The following is an 18,435-nucleotide window of genomic DNA, read 5'->3' on the forward strand; positions in this document are numbered from 1 at the left end:
ATTAGATGCTTCCAGGTGGAATTCACATTGAGAATTTTTGGGAGCTCACAGACTCTTGAGCCTGCTGACTTCATGTTCACAAAGGATTCTTGGAAAAGGCACTCCTAATGCTAAACCAGCACATGATCCAGAAGGTTCTTAGGTAGGAATAGAGTTTTGGGAATTGTGCCATGGCAATGAACTATGAAGACAAATCATAAAATAGTAAAGCCATTACGCCCATAACTGTGTGCTCTGTACACACAGAGCTTTGAGCTGCACACTCATAAAGGATACAGTCTGCCAGTTTTCCAGCTCTTTGAATTATTTAAATCCCCATGAAGCCTTCTGCTCCATGTTAGATGGTTAAAGGAATCACTTGCACAGGTGAATAACACACATGAAAAAGAACACCCCAGCAGACAAATACTAAGCTGTCAGCTACAAGTGTGGTGTCTTACCTGGTGTTATGTATCCAGTAGCAGCAGCTGCCCCAACGAACGCCCCTCGTGTTAAAGCACCTCGTCCTCTGCCTCGAACAGCCTGGACTGCTGCAGAAACAGCTGTATTGACAACCCCTTTAGTCTGCCCAGAGTGACAAAAAATAGCAGTTTAGAGAGTGAGTGTTGCAGGAATACAAGGCCACCTGCATTAAATCATCCCCTTTGAGAGGGCTCTGTAAACGTGCCTGATGTGCCAGGCTGGCCGAGCACAGACTGGAGAGTGCTGTGCCAAAGGATGTGAGTGACAGGGACACAGCGGGTCCCTGGCCCTGTCACTGCCTGCAGAGCCCAGCACGTTCCCCCTGCTCAGCCCTGGCAGTCCCTTCCCTCAGACTGTGCCTTATTTACCCCAGATTTGGGCATGATTGAACACTGCTGGCTTCTGAGCCTCTCTGCTGCTCCTCCATGCTGTCTTTCCTACCTCCTTATCACTTTCCTCAACCTACAGCACTGGTTTTACATCTCCCTTACCCTCCTGATTCCACATAACTACAGCAGGGCCAGGATCTCACCCCCAAACAACCAGCTCACAACAACACCAGCCTGTGTTAACCTCACTTTACTAAAATGCTGCCTTCTGTATCAAAACCAACCCAGACCTGGGATAATGGTCCAAAAAGCAAGTTACAGTTCTTACCTGAGGAAGAATCTTCTTTTTCTTGTTATTTGCTGCATTAGGCCCAGAAAACAGTTTTTCAAGTGCTGCTAATGCAGCACTTGCTTTTGCTACTTTCTTGTTTGGGCCTGCACCTCTGAACTTCTGCCCATCTACTTCTACCTGAAAATTAAGACATGAGTTTATGCCTAGTATGAATGCACAGGAACACCATGCTGCACCCACTCGGCTGATGTGCCACCCATAAAGAACTTCAGTAGGAAAAAACATCCTTAGTGTTTTATGTGACAAATTTCTATTGGTTCTAGATCTGAAACTGGTAAAGGATACCAAGGTTATCCTGGGAACCAGTGTGTCACAGATACTGGGAATCTGGAAACTACAACTGCAATTCAAAGAGGACCAGCATATCTGTTGGATACTGGATTTAACCCATACCCTAGAGTCTTCCTCATCATGAAGTTTTGGTCAGAATCCAGTTTGAATTCTCACTGTATTTTCCTAAAGTAGAAAGGCTATTCCCTTCCCCAGCTGAATCATCACAGCAACAAAGAAATACATAACCTGAGAAATCACTACCACCAACGTGCATTGCAAAAGGCAAAATAGCAAAAATGTGAGCTGGAGCAGCAAGTGACTCTGCTGCACCATTAATGACCAGCTGCACCTCTCACCTCCATCACAAAGCGCTTGTCATGGCTTCCCCCTGTTTCGGAGATGAGCTCGTACTTCAGACCTCTTCTCTTTTCATTGAGCTCCATCACCGGGTTTTTACCACTTGCTGTGAGTATGGGACCCTGAGTTCTTACCTAGAGAGACATGCAGGGTGTTACTTCAGAGCCTTTCTCTCTTCAAAATGCAGCCAAACCTCTGCAGAGCTGTATCACAGGTAACACTGCCCTGGCTGCAGCAACCCGCGATGCCGGCACGGCAAAGGGCAAGTCTCTAAAGAAGGGCAGGAGCACCAACAATGGTGTCCCAGAAGTCACACCCATTTATTTCTGTTAGTGAGGGCTGCTGTCCTCATGGCCTGATCTGGTGCCTGCACAAACTAAACATGACACCAGCTGCACTTGGAATTGCAACCCTGAGAGAATCCGAAGCTGAAGGTGGGGCCATGGTGTCAAGTTCCTTGAACTCGAAGGCTTTCAGAGACTGGCCTTGCCAGCCCTGCACACATCTCTGCTCTTCCACCTCATTATGTCCTGGCACCACCCAGCTCAGACTGAGGCACGTGTCTTAGCAGAGATGTCTGTAACTGTTTGGAAAGCAAGGTAAAGCTGAGATCTCAGCACACCAGATCAGTCTGCAATAGAATTCTCTCAGCTATGGATAAAAACAGGGCAGTTCCATTAAAAATACTCCATTTCCAGTCCCCTGGAAATTTCTCAGTGGCTAAACATGTATGTGGTTTGAGTTATCCATGATTACACACTGGAAATTGTTTCCCAACTAGAAGAATATTGTTTTACCATTCTGACAAGTAGAACAGAAAAAAAACCCCAATGAAAAGTGAAACCCCAAACCCCACACCTCCATCTTTTGTACTTTCAATGCAATCCTTACCTCTAGGGTAGCGGAGGTGTCAGCTGTGGAATTGCCAGTATTATTATTGCTTGAGATTGAAGACGTTGTTTCATTTTTACCTTCAGTATCTGATTTTTCATCAGAACTTACACACTCCACATCTGCATCAAAACCTGTTGGATACCCCATTGCTTGTAAAACCTACAACAAAGCCCCATGAAAAGAACTGTGACAGAGGCAGCAGAACAGGAGCAAATACAAAGTTGATCACAACACAACAAACAATCCACCATACACTTTAAAAAGGCAGATTCCTTAGAATATTAGTTTTTTCGTATTTGAAATGGAGATATCCATTTCAGTCAGTAGGGAATACAATATCAATGGGGAAAATAATTTCAGGTTTCTAAAAGTGGAATCAACACAAAGCAGAATTTTAGTCTCAAAGATACTCGTGAGCGTCATTCATCATCTCAAGAATTCCTTGTAAAGTAAGAAATTAAAGACACTGTTTAATGGCCTTATAAGGAAATAGTTTCATGCACGATTTCCCCCCTGTGTCTATGGACAGATCAAGAGACAGACTGTGGGGCAAACGTGACAAACAGTCTTGTGAGAATTCAAGCCTTGTACAAGATGGTACTTCTGGAGCTCAGTTCCTTCAAAAACATCCTCCATGAGCAAGGCCAGCCTCTCCCTTAACCAGCTTCCTGATCCAGCTGCACAGAGCTACCACACATAGGGCAAGGGAAACTGAAAGGAACCTGAAACTCTGCTGAAAATTTGGGGCCAAGAACAAATCTGCAGAAATGACTGTGTCCTAACCCTGAGCTGAGACCTGCCTGGGTAGACCCCCGGCTCAGCTGCCATGCATTGGGGCACATCTGGCTGCATTTTTAGGGCTTCTGCATTTATGAAAGGTCAGATTAGAAAGTGAAATCTCACATTATTCCCTCTTATAAGACTGGAAGGCAGGGCCTGGGTCTGCTGAGAAGGGAAAGAAAGAAAGGAGAGGGGGAAAAAAAAGCAACTCTGACCACACCACCCATTTCCTCTTGGCTTGAATCGCGGATGTTTTGATGTGTAAATTTAGAGAAAACAGAGCTGGGTCGGCACCAGCACAGATCTGGCTGACGCAGAGAGGTTCAAGGGCAGAGCAGTCACAAATTTTCAGAGCAAGAGGGTTTTTTGGGGCTTTTTTTTTTGTTGTTTTTTAAACTGCAGGGAGGTAGGAAAAATAAAAGAATGAGGCAAAAGGTCTGGAAGGACACACATGCAGGGAGCTACTTTTCCTGAAGGAATAACACATGCCCTCAGATGCTTCTGGACACTTTGAACTTGAAAGCACATAGGACAATGGGATTTTCAAAACTGAAATCAAAGGAAAGCAGAAAGTTGCCAGATGAAGATTCTAAAAAGGAAATTCTTGTTCAAAACAAAATGAGGCACAGAATGACAGATGGGCCTGTTTCTATCAGAAGAGCAGTTCTATTAACAGATGTTCTTTTGTAGACTCGTTTAGGCTGGGAAAGACCTTTAAGATCATTGAGTCCAACCATCCATTACCCCAGCCCTGCCACGCCCACCACTGAGCCATGTCCCCAAGTACCACATCTGGTGGATGCTCACATTGGGCATTCCAGTCTGTCCTGCTGTCATGTAGAGCACCTACAGGAAGCAACAGCAGCTTGACCAGTCTCTGAATGACACCAGTGTCCTACTGGAAATCTAACTGGATAAATCATGGTTTACCCAGTACACAGAGGTACTCTTCAGGCACCAAGGACAGAACTCTATTTCCAGGAGCTCACAAGCCAGGAATGGACACAGAGAAGGAGGGGGAGAAAGAAGCAGCCACCAACATGCCACTTCCAAACCAACAGAGGAAGGAGTAGAACAGAACAGAACTAAACCCCTCCCATCCAGAATTGCACCACCACATTCAGTCCACTGCAACACGAGCTGACCTGTAGAGCTCCAGGAAATTCTTTCCCCCCGCTGCTAGCACAAAACCAGTGATGCTCTTTGAACCAGCTGTCTTTAGAGCACACAGTGAGCAGCTCAGCTTAATGATTTTTTTTTTAAATTTTGAGCTTGCATATGTCTAGTTTTAAGTACATTTCATACTCCATCCCAAGATGTGGGGTTAGCAGATTATTTCAGGCTGCCTTACCTTCACTGCCACATGGAGCTTGGCTGTTTTCTTAGAAGGTCCTGATGCTTCATAAGTCGTACCATCAACATCTACAGACATTGTGAAGACTGGGGCATGGACTGGACCAGACTGTGACAGCAGCTTATACTGAAGCCCTGGCCTGATTTGGTTCAGCCTCATCAGAGCATTCATGAGATCTATTGCTTTACTATCTAGTACTAGTACAAGATAGTAGAAGGGGTGGGGGAAGGAGGGGAAAGGAAAATGAACAAAACAAGATGAACAGAAAAATGAAACAGTTTGCATTTCAGTGCCTTCCGTCTGTATCAAGGAGCAAAACCATCCCTCAGCCTCTCAAGAGGGTGAGGAGAGCCATAACACTGTTAAGTCTTTAATAAGCCATTCTAATTTGGGGTAACAACTATAGTGACCTGGTTTTATATTAACAACATTCTGCTGCAGTTAGCTGTATTCCTCCTGCCTGCTGTAAAAGGAGTAACAGGTTTTATAGCTAATGGGGAACCAGATCCAGAACTGGCATCCAAGTGGCACAATGAAAATAGCCCCCAGAATGACTGGATCCCAGCAATGCCAAGAGACTTCTAGTCTGTGCATATGTGCAACATCAATGGTTTGCAGATTACACATCTTATTTTCCTTGTGGGAGATCTTGAGAGACCAGCACCTAACTCAGGAAGGGGAAGAGTGAAGAGAGTGCAATCTTCACTCACCAAAGTCACTGCAGTACTTTAAAAAGACCCCACAATACAGGGATGTACCTTAGCTGCTTGGGCAGCTTCAGTTCTGGTGTAACTTGATGGGTAATCCCATTTAAAAATGCAAATCATTCAGTTAGTAAAGCACGTCAGGGGAAATTCAGATGCACAGAGATGTGTTTGACATTCCAAATGCAGGGTGATAGAGACAACAATTTTGTTCCAAAGACTTTTTCACATGCTCTACCACACCAACACAGAGAAGCTTTTAAAGCAGCTCCCCCTGTCCAATAGATCTTTGAAAACAGAGTGGAGAAGTGCTGCACTTACTTTTCCTCAGATTACGCTTCATCTTTTTATTTGGATCTTTATCATCCCCGACACTGTCTTCAAACGGTCTCTTCAGAGCAGATGAGCCTGTACCTAGGGTATAAAGTTCCTTGTAATATGGATATGCCATTAGGAAAAACACGATCCCACAGCAGGAGTCTGATTAGTCCCACACTGCTTCTTGCTTGTTTATAGAGAAAAGAACTCATCCATCAGTCACAGCTTTCTTAGTGCTACATGAAAGCCAATACTGGTTTACTGCTCACTCTGCCAGGCCAGGCAGGATCTCTGTGTCCAGTACCAGGTGTGGGATGAGGACTACAAACTTGCAGTGCTGTTCTCCACATTTAGTCTAAGCAAGACCTCCAACAGTACTGCTTTTACAAAAAAATACAAATGGAATTTTTAAAATTAGATATATATTGTTTTCTAGGAATAATTTTTGAGTAATTCTTATTATGGACACTCATTATATGCTTTTTGACACGTCTGCAGTCTCTCCTTGCCAGCATAAGAATCAAACACTACTTCTGCTCATTGCATGCCAAGGGACTTTGTGCTTAAAGATAATCAACAGCTATATTATGGCTGCTGTGCCTCTCGTCTCTTGGTATTTCTAGAGACCAGAACTTCCAGATTTTATTCTCACAATGAAATATTGGAAAAACAACAATCACCGCACATATACCAAAGAATAGCTTCTACTTCACACTCACAGCACATAATGCCCAACTTCACCCATTCTAAGTTAACTCCTAGTTTGCTGCTCAAGTAGTGACTTTTGGAACAAGTAATACCTACCTTCTTTGTCAGTTACTGACCAGGAATATTTCTGAAATGACTTATTTGATGGGAGGGGATCCATTTCCAAAACTTTATAGATCTGCCCAAAGGCTGATAATCTGAGCGCGTGCTGAAAGGGACAGTAGACACAGACATTAATCACAGCAGGATTTCACCTCAGTTGCTCAAGTTTTTTAGTAAGTCTTTAGACACAAAACTACTTCTGGGTTTTGACAGACAAGAAGACAGCTTTTACAGCTGGCCTCTGCAATAGCTGTGGGAAATCCTAATGTCTAAAAACATAAAACTCCTGAATTTCTGTATCACAGAATGCAGGGCACACTGACAGGAAACCCACCCAAGGGCTCTGTGCTGGGAGCCGAGGTGGGTGCACAGGCACCCCGCTGCCTCTGCAAGGATAAGATTTCACCCAAATTTAACTCTTGCACTCCTGATCTATGGTTTAACCTTTCCACGATAGTGCAGCCCAAGAACTGTCAGGACTGCCATGAAAACAAGCCATCCTGGCAGAGAATAAATGGTGCCAATGAGCTGAATTCCTCACAGTTGCAGCACACACAGAGTTCCCTACCTGAGCACTGTGTGTAATGGCTTCTTTTTGCTGAACTGTCATGTAAGACAAAGCGTCCGTGGGCTCGCGCTCGCAGGGGTCGTGCAGCCCCGGGCCCCCTGGCAGGGAGAGGAACGGGGATTACTGAGGGAACGAGCAGCAGGGTGCAAACAGGGACTGACAGACAGCTGAGCCCAGCTGCTGCACACAGGGCAGCAGCCCTTCTCCAGCAGGGACTCAGGCCTCACACAATGCAAACTGACCCAGGGTTTTATACCCTTGCAGTGGCCACAGACCTTATCAGAGTAAACACTGCACATGGGTGATAACATTAACTGAAATCAGTAGGTCTGGAAGAAAACACATAATTTGGACAGATATGTAGATTTCAAGGAATCTGTAGAAACCAGATAATTATTAAGTCTATTTACCTGCAACCCCTTAATGAGGTAGGGGTTAATTTATAACAAATCTAACATTCCCCGGTAACTTCTCCTGCAGTGGCAATATCATTCACACAGTTACCACTATGCAAAATCCTTTCTTTTAATTTTATATTTTAAAGAAAAAAACCATTAATTTCACTCCATGGCAGGTTCAGAGTTCACAGCAGGCATTTCTCATGTAATCCTACAGCAACAGCTAAAGGCTTAGGTGGGCTGAGCATCCCTTTGTGTTCCTGGAGTTCATCTGGCCCCTTACCAGGAAGCAGAATTCCAGATGCCAAACACTCCATCACTCGTCGCAACGCTTCCCCAGCGCCCAAAGGTCTATTACAAGTACCTATAGATTTTTCACATATAAGCTCGAGTGGCTAGAAGACATTAAATTACGATTAGTATGGACACAAGGGTAACTGTGACTGAAAGTTAAAAATGGGGGAGGAGGGGTAGAGGGGATGAACATTCACATCAGGACACTTTGTAATCCACTACAGGTCTAAGGGACAGAGACGTGCCCCAGATGAGGCCATGTCCTCGTGCAGGGCACATCTCTGTCCCCCTGGTCTGAGTCACCTTTTGGAGAGCAGCTGGTGTCCTCACTGTCTGCCCAAAAAGTCAAAAAGGAGAGGTCTCTAAAGTCAAGCCAGATGAATGTTCTCCTTTCAGAGGGCTTTCAGTTCCACACCAGAGAAACACCATCTCTGCTGCCCTACAGAGTGTTCCTCTCCAGGCACGCAGAGCAAACCTGCCCATGAAAGGGCAACAGCCACTGGCAGGAGTGGCATTGTCACAGGAGCAGGATAGTTTTAGAATACTAAACAAGAGGGATGGAAGGCAACAAGTGGGAGTCTGTTGCCAATCCTCTGGGATGTGTGAGGCCCACAAAAGTATGCCCCTCTCCATGGGATCAGTGTGCCCCTCTCCATGGGATCAGTATGCCCCTCTCCATGGGATCAGTGTGCCCCTCTCCATGGGATCAGTGTGCCCCTCTCCATGGGATCAGTGTGTCCCTCTCCATGGGATCAGTGTGCCCCTCTCCATGGGATCAGTGTGCCCCTCTCCATGGGATCAGTGTGCCCCTCTCCATGGGATCAGTGTGTCCCTCTCCATGGGATCAGTGTGTCCCTCTCCATGGGATCAGTGTGCCCCTCTCCATGGGATCAGTGTGTCCCTCTCCATGGGATCAGTGTGCCCCTCTCCATGGGATCAGTGTGCCCCTCTCCATGGGATCAGTGTGCCCCTCTCCATGGGATCAGTGTGTCCCTCTCCATGGGATCAGTGTGCCCCTCTCCATGGGATCAGTGTGTCCCTCTCCATGGGATCAGTGTGTCCCTCTCCATGGGATCAGTGTGTCCCTCTCCATGGGATCAGTGTGTCCCTCTCCATGGGATCAGTGCGTCACAGACTCAAGGACTACTTGCCTTCTCTCCTCTACAAAGGGAGCAGTTAATGGGGAGCAAAGGAACAGGGGTAGAAGGAGGAGTCTCATACAAGACTCTGCTTTCTCCAGTCCAGACACTGCTGCAACTCTCAGGAGATCTGAGACATGACCCTGTGGCCTTCAGCTCTTTCTGTACTTACCCAGCCTTTCAACGGTGCCCATGTGGGGACTCTGTTGCACAAATCCCGCAGAATACGAAGGACAATTACACATGATTTTAGTCCATTTGCCCTGGCCTAAAACAAACAAAATGATTCCAATACACCTGCAAAAGCCTGGTCTTCAATTCTGCTTTTCTTTTTAAATGCACAGAGTCCTGGGATAGATTTTAAATTATTATTACTTAATACTTAATCAGCTTCATGCAAAATAAAAACACTTATATAAAAGTACACTTGAATTTAGAGAGACGTATAAAAAAGGCAGCGAAATGTCAAGATTGCTTTTGTAGCCTCATGACAACTCTGGACCAGCTGACTGTCTCCCTGTCACGTTTGCCCTCACACAGTACAGCACTGGGTTGGAATTCTAGACCTTTGCTCTAGGAGGGACTAGTCAGAAATTAAAGAGGCATTAAAATTAAAACTGTCTCAAATAAAACCTCGCAAGGCTACAATAACAACAAGGTAAGAACAAAGAGCCAACCTGAAACCATTTGGCGTGCCGCAGAGACGCCAAGGCCTCCAGGCATTTCTGCCTGTCCAATAAGTCCGGAGGATCTTTCATCGCAACATTATCTACTGGTAAAAATGGGATAAAAAGAGACAGATACAATTTGACCAAGGGGTTTCTGTCACAATACAAAAAGAGCGGCAGCATCTCAATGAGATAATAAGACTCCCAGAATTTAAGTGCACGGTGTTATTTAATTTAAACAAGCCATTAAAGGTAGTAAATGTGCACGTGTGCAACAGAAGCAAAGGCATTCACTCCTTGTAAAATAATAGTAATAATAAAGATGGCCACTGCTACAGACAATCTGGGATCTTATTAAAAATGTAGAACACATTTCAGGGCAGAAAATAGCTCTATAGCACTTTTCCTTTTTTTTTTTTTTTCTGTTGGGATGTACTGGGCTTTTTTTTCCTCTTATTCTTTGTGACTTTTATTCCACAAAGGTGGCACGGAATTTCAAAGCTTCTTTGGACAAGAGGAAGATATTCTCAGAGGGTAATAAAAAAAATGTAATAGGTAGAAAGTGAAATTACATCCATGCAATTGTTGAGAACTCCAAAGAAAACATTGAATATATTTGAAATACTGCATTAACAGTACTAGCCAGTATAATTCAATGGAAGAAATATACAGAACTGCTAGTACAATACTTTAGTTTGATTAGTCTTTCATATAACCAGAGCATATGAAAGAATGGGTTTGGTAACTTCCAGGTCATTCATGTATTTGAGAGGAAGTGCCCTCAAGTAAAAGCTTCCCAACAGCAACTGAAACCAACAGAGGAAATTCAAAGATGGATTTGAGAGACAAGACACTGATATTTTCTGTCCAGGTTTACACTTTTTTGCCTTCCCCCCCTTTATCAGCCAACTTGTAACAAACTGCTTTTAGCAGCCACATCCAATTCTACATTAAGGGGAAATCTCTATCAGTCCTTCTGTATTTATTGTATTTTAATCCAAAGGAGTTTGTGACATCCAGATTCTCTGGAAACTCTAATGACAGATTCTACATTTCTGTGAAATCACATTACAAAAATACTAGTTTTAGCTGATGTTGAGAACATCTGGAATAACAAAATGAATCCATGGCTTAACTAAAACCTTGAATATGACATTTTTCTATGAATACATAGTTACTCTTGACTTAAAAAGAAATAATTTGGAAATGGACTCTCTTCATTATTCATAATGATTAATTCTCCAGGTCTTTAGAGACCTTTGCAGAGGTGAATGAAATACTAAATCCATTGCAAACTGAAAACTCTGCTACATGAGCAAAATCCAGCAAGACATCTAAAATACCAGGACAGGTTATGAGGACAAAGTACCATCAGTTTGTTAGTTCCATCTCCAAGGACATTTCCATGGGTTCCTTTGAATGGGACTGGCTGCACAAGCAATTGCATCTTTCATGTTAAGGCTGCCTCTCCTAAGCCATTTCCTGGGAAGGTTGCTCTGGTAAAAGCACTTGATGTTATGATGAATAAAAGAGCCCAAAGCAAAAAAACCCCACCAGTGTAAAACTGAACAGAACCAGTATCTTGTCTGACAGGTGATGGTTGCAGTGTATAAATAAGTGCTATAAGCTTATTTTCTAACCCCTGTGAACTTCACAGCAGATATTTGCATTGTTTGTTATTGCCCTCATCAACAGCATTCCAGGACTGGGATTAATCACTCCTCTTGTCTGCTTTGCAAATCAGTGTCCAAATAAAAGCTGCAAAGTCTCAAAGCTCTGGCTTTCTTTGAGCACAAAAGGTCACTTTGGAACACAAGATTTGCTTCTAAATTTCCTTTGCAGTTTCGTTGTTTTCAGGAGTGACATTTGTAGCACAGGATTACTCAACATCCATCTGGGTAGTTCTCTGAGAAAACTTCACTGCAGACAATATAAACATCTGCTTAAAGCTCAAGTATTGTATCAAACAAGTACTGTCAATGAATGATCAGAATCTTCTTTTAAAACGTTAGAAATGGCAAAGGTGACTGACTGCAAAATCATTATTTTTTTGCAATGAACTGGGGGTCAGTGTTATATGAGGCTTTGCTAAAGACTGCTGCAGCCATTGATAAAGTAAATTAATTTTTCATTTAAACTACAAACAAAATACATGTCACCTGTCATTCAGGTGAACCAAAAATCTCCTAAGATGTGTTTCAACAATTGAGAACCATACATTTTCTTACAGGATTAAGACCATTTTCCAAGGCCTAATTTACAAATATCTTGGAGAATTTTGCCAGTTGCTTGTTCAGCCCCAGTGTCCTGATGTTGCAGTCTGCCAACTTTGTGGTGCAAGATTCTATTAAACAGAAAGATGAAGAGAACAGGCAGTGAAGAGGGCGAGCGGCTTGCAGCGGGCTCCCTTCAGACCCCTCAGGAGAATGGCATGTTTCTTCATGCTCTGCCAGTCAGGAAAGTGAGACCAAATCAAAATTTTCAAACGGGATTGCAAAGCTTTCCTTTTTCCCTTGTAATTTTAACAAGGGCAGCGATCCAAGGAGTTTAGTAAAGAGTAAATTCTAAAGCCCTGACGTTAGCTCACACTATGCAACGCAGAACCAATCCCTCAGGAATTCTCTCCCCACTGCTGTAGCATTCTCTTCACACAGGAGCTGCCAGCTCCATTCATCTGAGGCCCTGCGAGGAGCCTTGTGTTCTCCAGAGAGGGGAGGCAGGCTGGGGCTTGCTGCCCCTGCAGTGGCACTTGGCCCCTTGGGAGCATCACTGGCCATGTCCTGCTCCAGGAGCAACGGGACTTCAGCCCCACTTTGGTGAGCCAGCTTGTTTGGAATTGTATTATTTGTTTTACTGTATGCTCAGTAACAATAACTGGTTTTCAGGATACAAGGTTCTGGTCTGGAAAGCCCAATTTATATTTGATGCTGTGACTAAAAATTCAGTTTCTTAAGAAGTTTAAAATTTAAACGGATGCAAAATGCAGGCAAATTTAGGTGCTTGACTTCTCAACATGAGAAAGCAGAGCTTTATGGGTAGCTGTTTGTGAGAAACACCAAAATGCACACACACACTGAGCCACTATTTATTTTTGCTAAGGAGCAGCAAAAACAAATAGGACAAACACCACATCTTAAACATGAACACTTTTCCAAAGAGGTGGGGACTGAAGAGAAATCCAGGAATGTTTTTCAATACATTCTGACATCAGGGCATGAAGGCACACACAGCATTCCTACAGAACAATGGGAGCACTGGGAACGAGGGCCGTTGGCCTGACCTGGGTTGTTAGAGGACAGATTAGTGCTAATCCCACCACAGAAACCTTGGTCAGTTTTCCACAGGCTCAGGCAGTCTGGGCCTATCTTACATGGAAGATGAAAGGCAAGTTCAGCAGCACTTTGAGCTCCTTCAGTCAAAGGAATGCATGGAGCCAGCTGACAGGCTTGTAAAACTGCATAGGAAGTCTACTTACATTTGGCTGACACTGTTCAGTGGTAGTGAAAAAATATGGCAGTGCTTTGGAGATCAAGGTGTTTTCACCAGTTTTCTCCAATTATTCTCTCTATTCACATGAAATTTTTTTGGTCTAAGTGATTCCAATCTAAATGGTTGGAAAGATTACAAAAAAAAAAGTATCCCTCCCAACTTATTTAGTGACATCTGCATAATGCTCCGTATACCTTGAAAAGGAATATGATAAATGTCTCTGTTCTTTGTGATGAATCAGTGCCAAGGAACCTGGACTTTAAAATGAGATCCATGACCCTATTCCCTGTTCTCAGCAGCTGCACAGAATGACAGTGTATAACCACTTCAGGAGAGGTGGTAAAACCATTTTAAATTTCAAAAATATAGTAGAGACCTTTGAAAATATTTTAAGATACTGAAAAAAAAAATAGACCACCTACGTTTTAAGCATGAGAAAGCATAAAATTCCAACTCTCCTTTAGTCTGAGATTAACTCAGAAATTCCTGGACTTCGCTGGCATTACAGCATCAATTTTTACAAGAAAATACTTGGGCAGAAGCCTTTGTGTAAAACCGTATCCCCGGTGGGAATCTCACAAATCCTTCACCATCGGAATTCGTCCTACACTTCGGGCTCTCTCATGAACATGGATGAGCTGCAGCAGCTCCAGGGCTGGTCTCAGCATCTTGTGGGAAGCTGAACAACTAAAGCAATATGCAGTTTATTTTTAATGGTCTTGGAAACAGCATTGTTGCTAATTTCAGAATAAACAGCCAGTGTAATGAAGGGATCTTTGCCATTCATCTGTTCTGTAAGATTTTTCTACATTCAACTGCTGCCAAAGTGTTACATGTCACTTGGAAAGGGATCCTTCCTGCCATCGCCTCCAACAAAACGAGGAGAAACTGACCAACATTTCTCACCCCGTCGGTTTTCCATGTGGGAGAGGGAGGAAGCAAAGGTCTGGTGGCAAGTCTAGAAATGGGAAGAGAGCAACAGGGAGTTCCCTAGCCCACACGGGCCCAGCTGCCTCAGTTGTCATGACAGAGAGTGGCCAGTTGGTCAAAGGTCTGACATCATCCAGTGGCAAAGTTTCTAGGGATAGGTTTGGGAAGCGGAAGCAGAAATTACTGAAAAGATTTTTAAAATACAACAAAGTATGGCTACATTTGCTCTTCTCTATTGCTCACAGTCTGTTTCCAGCCTCACTGGTACCACAGGCCCCACTCCTGCAGCACAGAACTGTGTGACACCGCGGTGAGGGAGAAGGAACGGAAAGGACTAAGTGACAGTTTTCTAGAACTATTTTACTCTAAGGACATGAGGTACAACGTTCAATTCAGAAGCAAAAGTGCTGTATCACAGCACCATAACTTCAATTGTATCCCAGTTAGGAAATTCTTAAAGCCAGAAACATACACATCATCAATCAATAAAAACTGAGGGCCAGGACAACACTCTGGCGAGCTTTGCAGGAGAGGGCTTTTACATAAAGAGAAACATTTTAATGAGTTTTTCAAGAAACTATGAACCAATCCCACTTGACTGACTTAATTTGCAAACAAGACTGTGCAGCGCCAGGTGCTCCAGAATTAAATAGCAAGTCTGAAAGAAAGGAGAACTAAGATCTAGTTGTATGTCAGACTTAACACTGTAGGAATATTGCTTGAAAGGAAAACTACACATATTTACATGACATTTCAGTGACTGCTGTCTTTTTAAGGCACAAATAATATAAGTCATGGTGGCAATAGCCAGTCAAGTCACTACATGATGCACAATTAAAAACATACTTGCCAATTAACCCTGTGCTGCACAGTCAGGACATTTAGCTAGAACAGTCTTAAAACCAAATTAAAACGCTCTGTGTACCTCCTTCCTTCTTCTCTGCTTCATCTCGGATGAGAGGGGATGTGAGTATCACCTTCAAAGTGAGCTTGGGCTCCTTTGTGTTATGGATAACAATAGCTGCCTCATTTACATGCTCCTCCACCAGATACTTCTCTTCTGTAAGTTTCTGAAAGTCACCAAGAAAGATTTCAAGACTCTCCCAAATCAACTGAAAAAGTGAAGAATCTGTGTATGTGTTTCAGCTAATGAGAATGCTACAGGGCATTGCAGCAACAAAGGCAGCCTTGCCTCCCTCATTAAAAACAATTTAAAACATTTCTTTTGTAGCCAGTGCTACAACTGCCTTACAGTTTGCTCCATTAACATGCACTGTATCACAGTCTCTGCAGTGATCTCTCTGCAGGTCTTTCAGCAGCCCTTTGGGACCTCTCTCACACTCCAGAAGCACAAGGGCAGCCACAGATGGCTCAAAGGCCTCCAGCCACCCCTTCTGTGCAGAGCCTGGTTCAGCACACCGGAGGGTAGGATGTCTGCTCTGACCCCTTCCCTGCTGCAGTCTGCTCTGCAGCTCCCTTATTGTTGGGATGAAAATGGCTGAGCATCTGCTCTCCATGAGCCTCAAAGCAGCAGCTCCTGAGTCTCTGAGCCTCACTTGTTCCTTTTGTCCACTAATAGGCCTAAACCCTCCTTCACCTACAGCATCTGATCCCTCTGCAGAGCCGCTCCTTGTCTGCCGTGCCCACAACAGTTGGAGCATTTCACCAGTCAGAGTCCTCTTCCCTCATCCCTTTCTGTAATCACTCACAGTCCTTCCCCACAGGATCTTACCTGCCCATCTCTTGAATTTATTCAGTCTTCACATATTTTAATTATGTCTATTCAGCCCTCCTCATTCATGCCTCATTACAAGGTTTATTCTTTAATACTCAATACATCCCTATCATTTTCAAACAAGTAAAATTTACTCTTTACTACTCAAAAGATCCTTTGTATTTTTAGCTATGGATAGGGCCACATCTCTAAGAACAACATTAGCCCATTAGAACAAGCCCTTTGTGTGACAAAATAAATGGTGAGAACTAACAGCTGTCAAAAATGGTAAAACTGGGAGAAAAGCCGATCAGAAGAAAAGCAGATTGAGTTTGGTTGTGGTTTGGAGAGGGGCACTTGCAGTGGAACATTTGAGGGCAGTTCCTTGGCACCAGTGTTGGTGAGCCTGGAAGCTGGACTGATCCCTCAGCCTCAGAAGTATCCCTAAACAAGCTGCAACTGCTGCCCACTGGATGCCAGCAACAGAATTGGGTAGCCATAAATAAAATAATGTGAGGTCATGATTAACATGAGCCCAAATGAGTGACCACCTAAAGTGACATGTTCTCACCTTGGCAGCACAGAGGGGTTTATGTGGGAACAGCCCAAGCAAAGCAGCTGCAATGGGGAACTGCAGGGTCAGGCAGGGGACAACAACAGGGACTGAGTGACACACTTGAGCAGGAAAGATTTCTGCAGTTCAGCTGATGTTGGGTGGACCAGAGCACCCAAACCCACCCTGGGTTAGTTGCACACACAGAGGTCAGCTGCCCTCAGGGAACTGACAGCACAAACAGGAGCAGGGCAACAACAGCAGGAAGAGGTTACATTTTGTGAGTAAGGACTTCATGTCACCACATTAAACACGTCACACGCCCCAGATGCCATCCTAGATTCAGAGCATATTCCTTTACATCATCTGTCTTTCTTGTTGGAACAAATTCCAGCCTCTCCCCAAATAGCCCTTGCAGTGCCATCAGCCATTGTGGGAGGACTGCTGCAATGAACTCACCTGAATTTGAGCTGGGAGATTGTCTTTAACAATACATAACAAGGTCTTTGTGGGTTTCTCTTTGCACATGAGAACCAGCTCCAGGTCCATGTCATCTTTGATCAGCAAGCCCTTTGCAACCAAGCCAATTCTCATAACACCACATAACGTCCGACCACCTTGATCCCTGGAAATGAAACAATTTAGGGTAATTAAAGGGGATTTTATTCTCCAGCTACAGTTTAGGGGAACCTTTCAGAGTCACAGTAAAGAATTTTCAAAGCAACATAGGGACACTTAATTTTTGAGCGCTGAGAAAAAAGACTGTGACAAAAGCCAGTTTTGTAGACTAGGATTGTTTAAAAGCATGGAAAAAAATGCAAGAAATGCTTCTTTGACAGGCCAGCACCAGCTTTTGTATCGTCCAATTGTCTCCAAAGCATTTACTGCACACTTGGACTATTTTTTTATAAAAAATCAGCATCTATGCTGACTGGGGCTGATATGCTCAGTGGGGCTGAGTTGCCAGCAGGAGTTAAATTATGGCAATAATGGAAAGTAATGGAGGCTTAGGAAACTTTGTTTGCTGGATTATAAAAACTTCTTTTTTGTATCAGACTGCAGGAGCCCCCAAGCACATGGCTGTCAATTTGCACTGCTGTGTTCCAGGGAATTGTATTTGCTTAAAACTGCTGAAAGGTTTGTCTGCTAAATGCAACTTCACAACATCACAGTAAAATAAGCAAAGAAATAGAGAGCAACTGCTGCCCACACTGGGCTTATTGCCATTCCCTGCACTCTCCCCACGTGCTCTCACATCAAAAAGTCCAAATATATCTCCCTCCTTCTATGAACATCCATCTGCAGCAGAGCCAGGTAACACTACGACTCTTGTTTGGAGGAAAGGAGCCATTGAGAGCAGCACAGGGACACGTCGTGAGCTGAGGCTTCACTCACTTGGCAGTGCCTTCTGCAGCTTCCTCCTTGGCTTCCACATCACCCTCGCTCTTTGCAGACTTGTTCTTTTCATCCATCCAGTCAGAGACATGCTTAAGGGCACATTCTACTGTTGAGACCATGTTCTGGACAGCTTCAAGCTCCTCTGGAGATGGATAAATGGTTGAATGTTTCACCATTACGTGGCGGTCGTCATTAGCAAAAGATCGGATCGATCTCTGTTGTGGAGTGGGAAACAGGAAGAAAAGAGAACAAACTTATTGGAGCATTGAATGGGAATCCTGCCTGGCAGGGAGGGTGCAGACTGGGCATAGCATGTGGAAACGAGGGCAGGCAAGGAGAGATGACTCTTGCTTTGTGAAAGTTATTGATACTGTGCAAATACAATTTTGCATATTCTGGAAGTGCTGAGTGCAGCCACCTCTCCTGTGTTTATGCCAGGGACCAGAGCAGCACAGCTTGGAACAGGCAGCCAAAGAACCAATCCCTCAGAGGCAGCACAGAACTGTGAGAGGCTCAGCCACTGCACAGGGATTTGCAAAGGCATGAATGAAGATGAGAATAAAGATAAATGGTAAGAGACTGAAATTTCTTTTTAAAAAACATTCAAATGAATAGGAAGACATTAGAGTGCTAATTAAAAAAGCCTGCAGT

General features: G+C 44.0%; 1 protein-coding gene across 7 annotated transcripts in view; it reads right to left on the minus strand.

The window, feature by feature from the left end:
- The window catches only part of STRBP (spermatid perinuclear RNA binding protein), a 63,422-nt gene that overhangs the window by 21,220 nt on the left and 23,767 nt on the right, over positions 1–18,435 (minus strand). For 5 of the 7 annotated variants that reach the window (XM_036394198.2, XM_036394197.2, XM_036394193.2 and 2 more), the window contains exons 3-16: positions 17,782–17,999; positions 16,846–17,011; positions 15,045–15,189; positions 9,710–9,804; positions 9,205–9,300; positions 7,883–7,994; positions 7,202–7,299; positions 6,628–6,739; positions 5,827–5,919; positions 4,799–4,998; positions 2,665–2,826; positions 1,773–1,907; positions 1,120–1,260; positions 441–564 (exon numbers count right to left, since the gene is read on the minus strand). In XM_036394198.2, coding sequence (XP_036250091.1) covers positions 441–564; positions 1,120–1,260; positions 1,773–1,907; positions 2,665–2,826; positions 4,799–4,998; positions 5,827–5,919; positions 6,628–6,739; positions 7,202–7,299; positions 7,883–7,994; positions 9,205–9,300; positions 9,710–9,804; positions 15,045–15,189; positions 16,846–17,011; positions 17,782–17,999 — 1,897 coding nt within the window. The remainder of the gene's footprint in view (positions 1–440; positions 565–1,119; positions 1,261–1,772; positions 1,908–2,664; positions 2,827–4,798; positions 4,999–5,826; positions 5,920–6,627; positions 6,740–7,201; positions 7,300–7,882; positions 7,995–9,204; positions 9,301–9,709; positions 9,805–15,044; positions 15,190–16,845; positions 17,012–17,781; positions 18,000–18,435) is intronic. The other 2 variants (XM_036394194.2, XM_036394196.2) reach the window with 1 other exon arrangement.

The sequence above is a fragment of the Molothrus ater genome, chromosome 20 (assembly GCF_012460135.2).
Source record: "Molothrus ater isolate BHLD 08-10-18 breed brown headed cowbird chromosome 20, BPBGC_Mater_1.1, whole genome shotgun sequence".
Classification (NCBI taxonomy): domain Eukaryota; kingdom Metazoa; phylum Chordata; class Aves; order Passeriformes; family Icteridae; genus Molothrus; species Molothrus ater.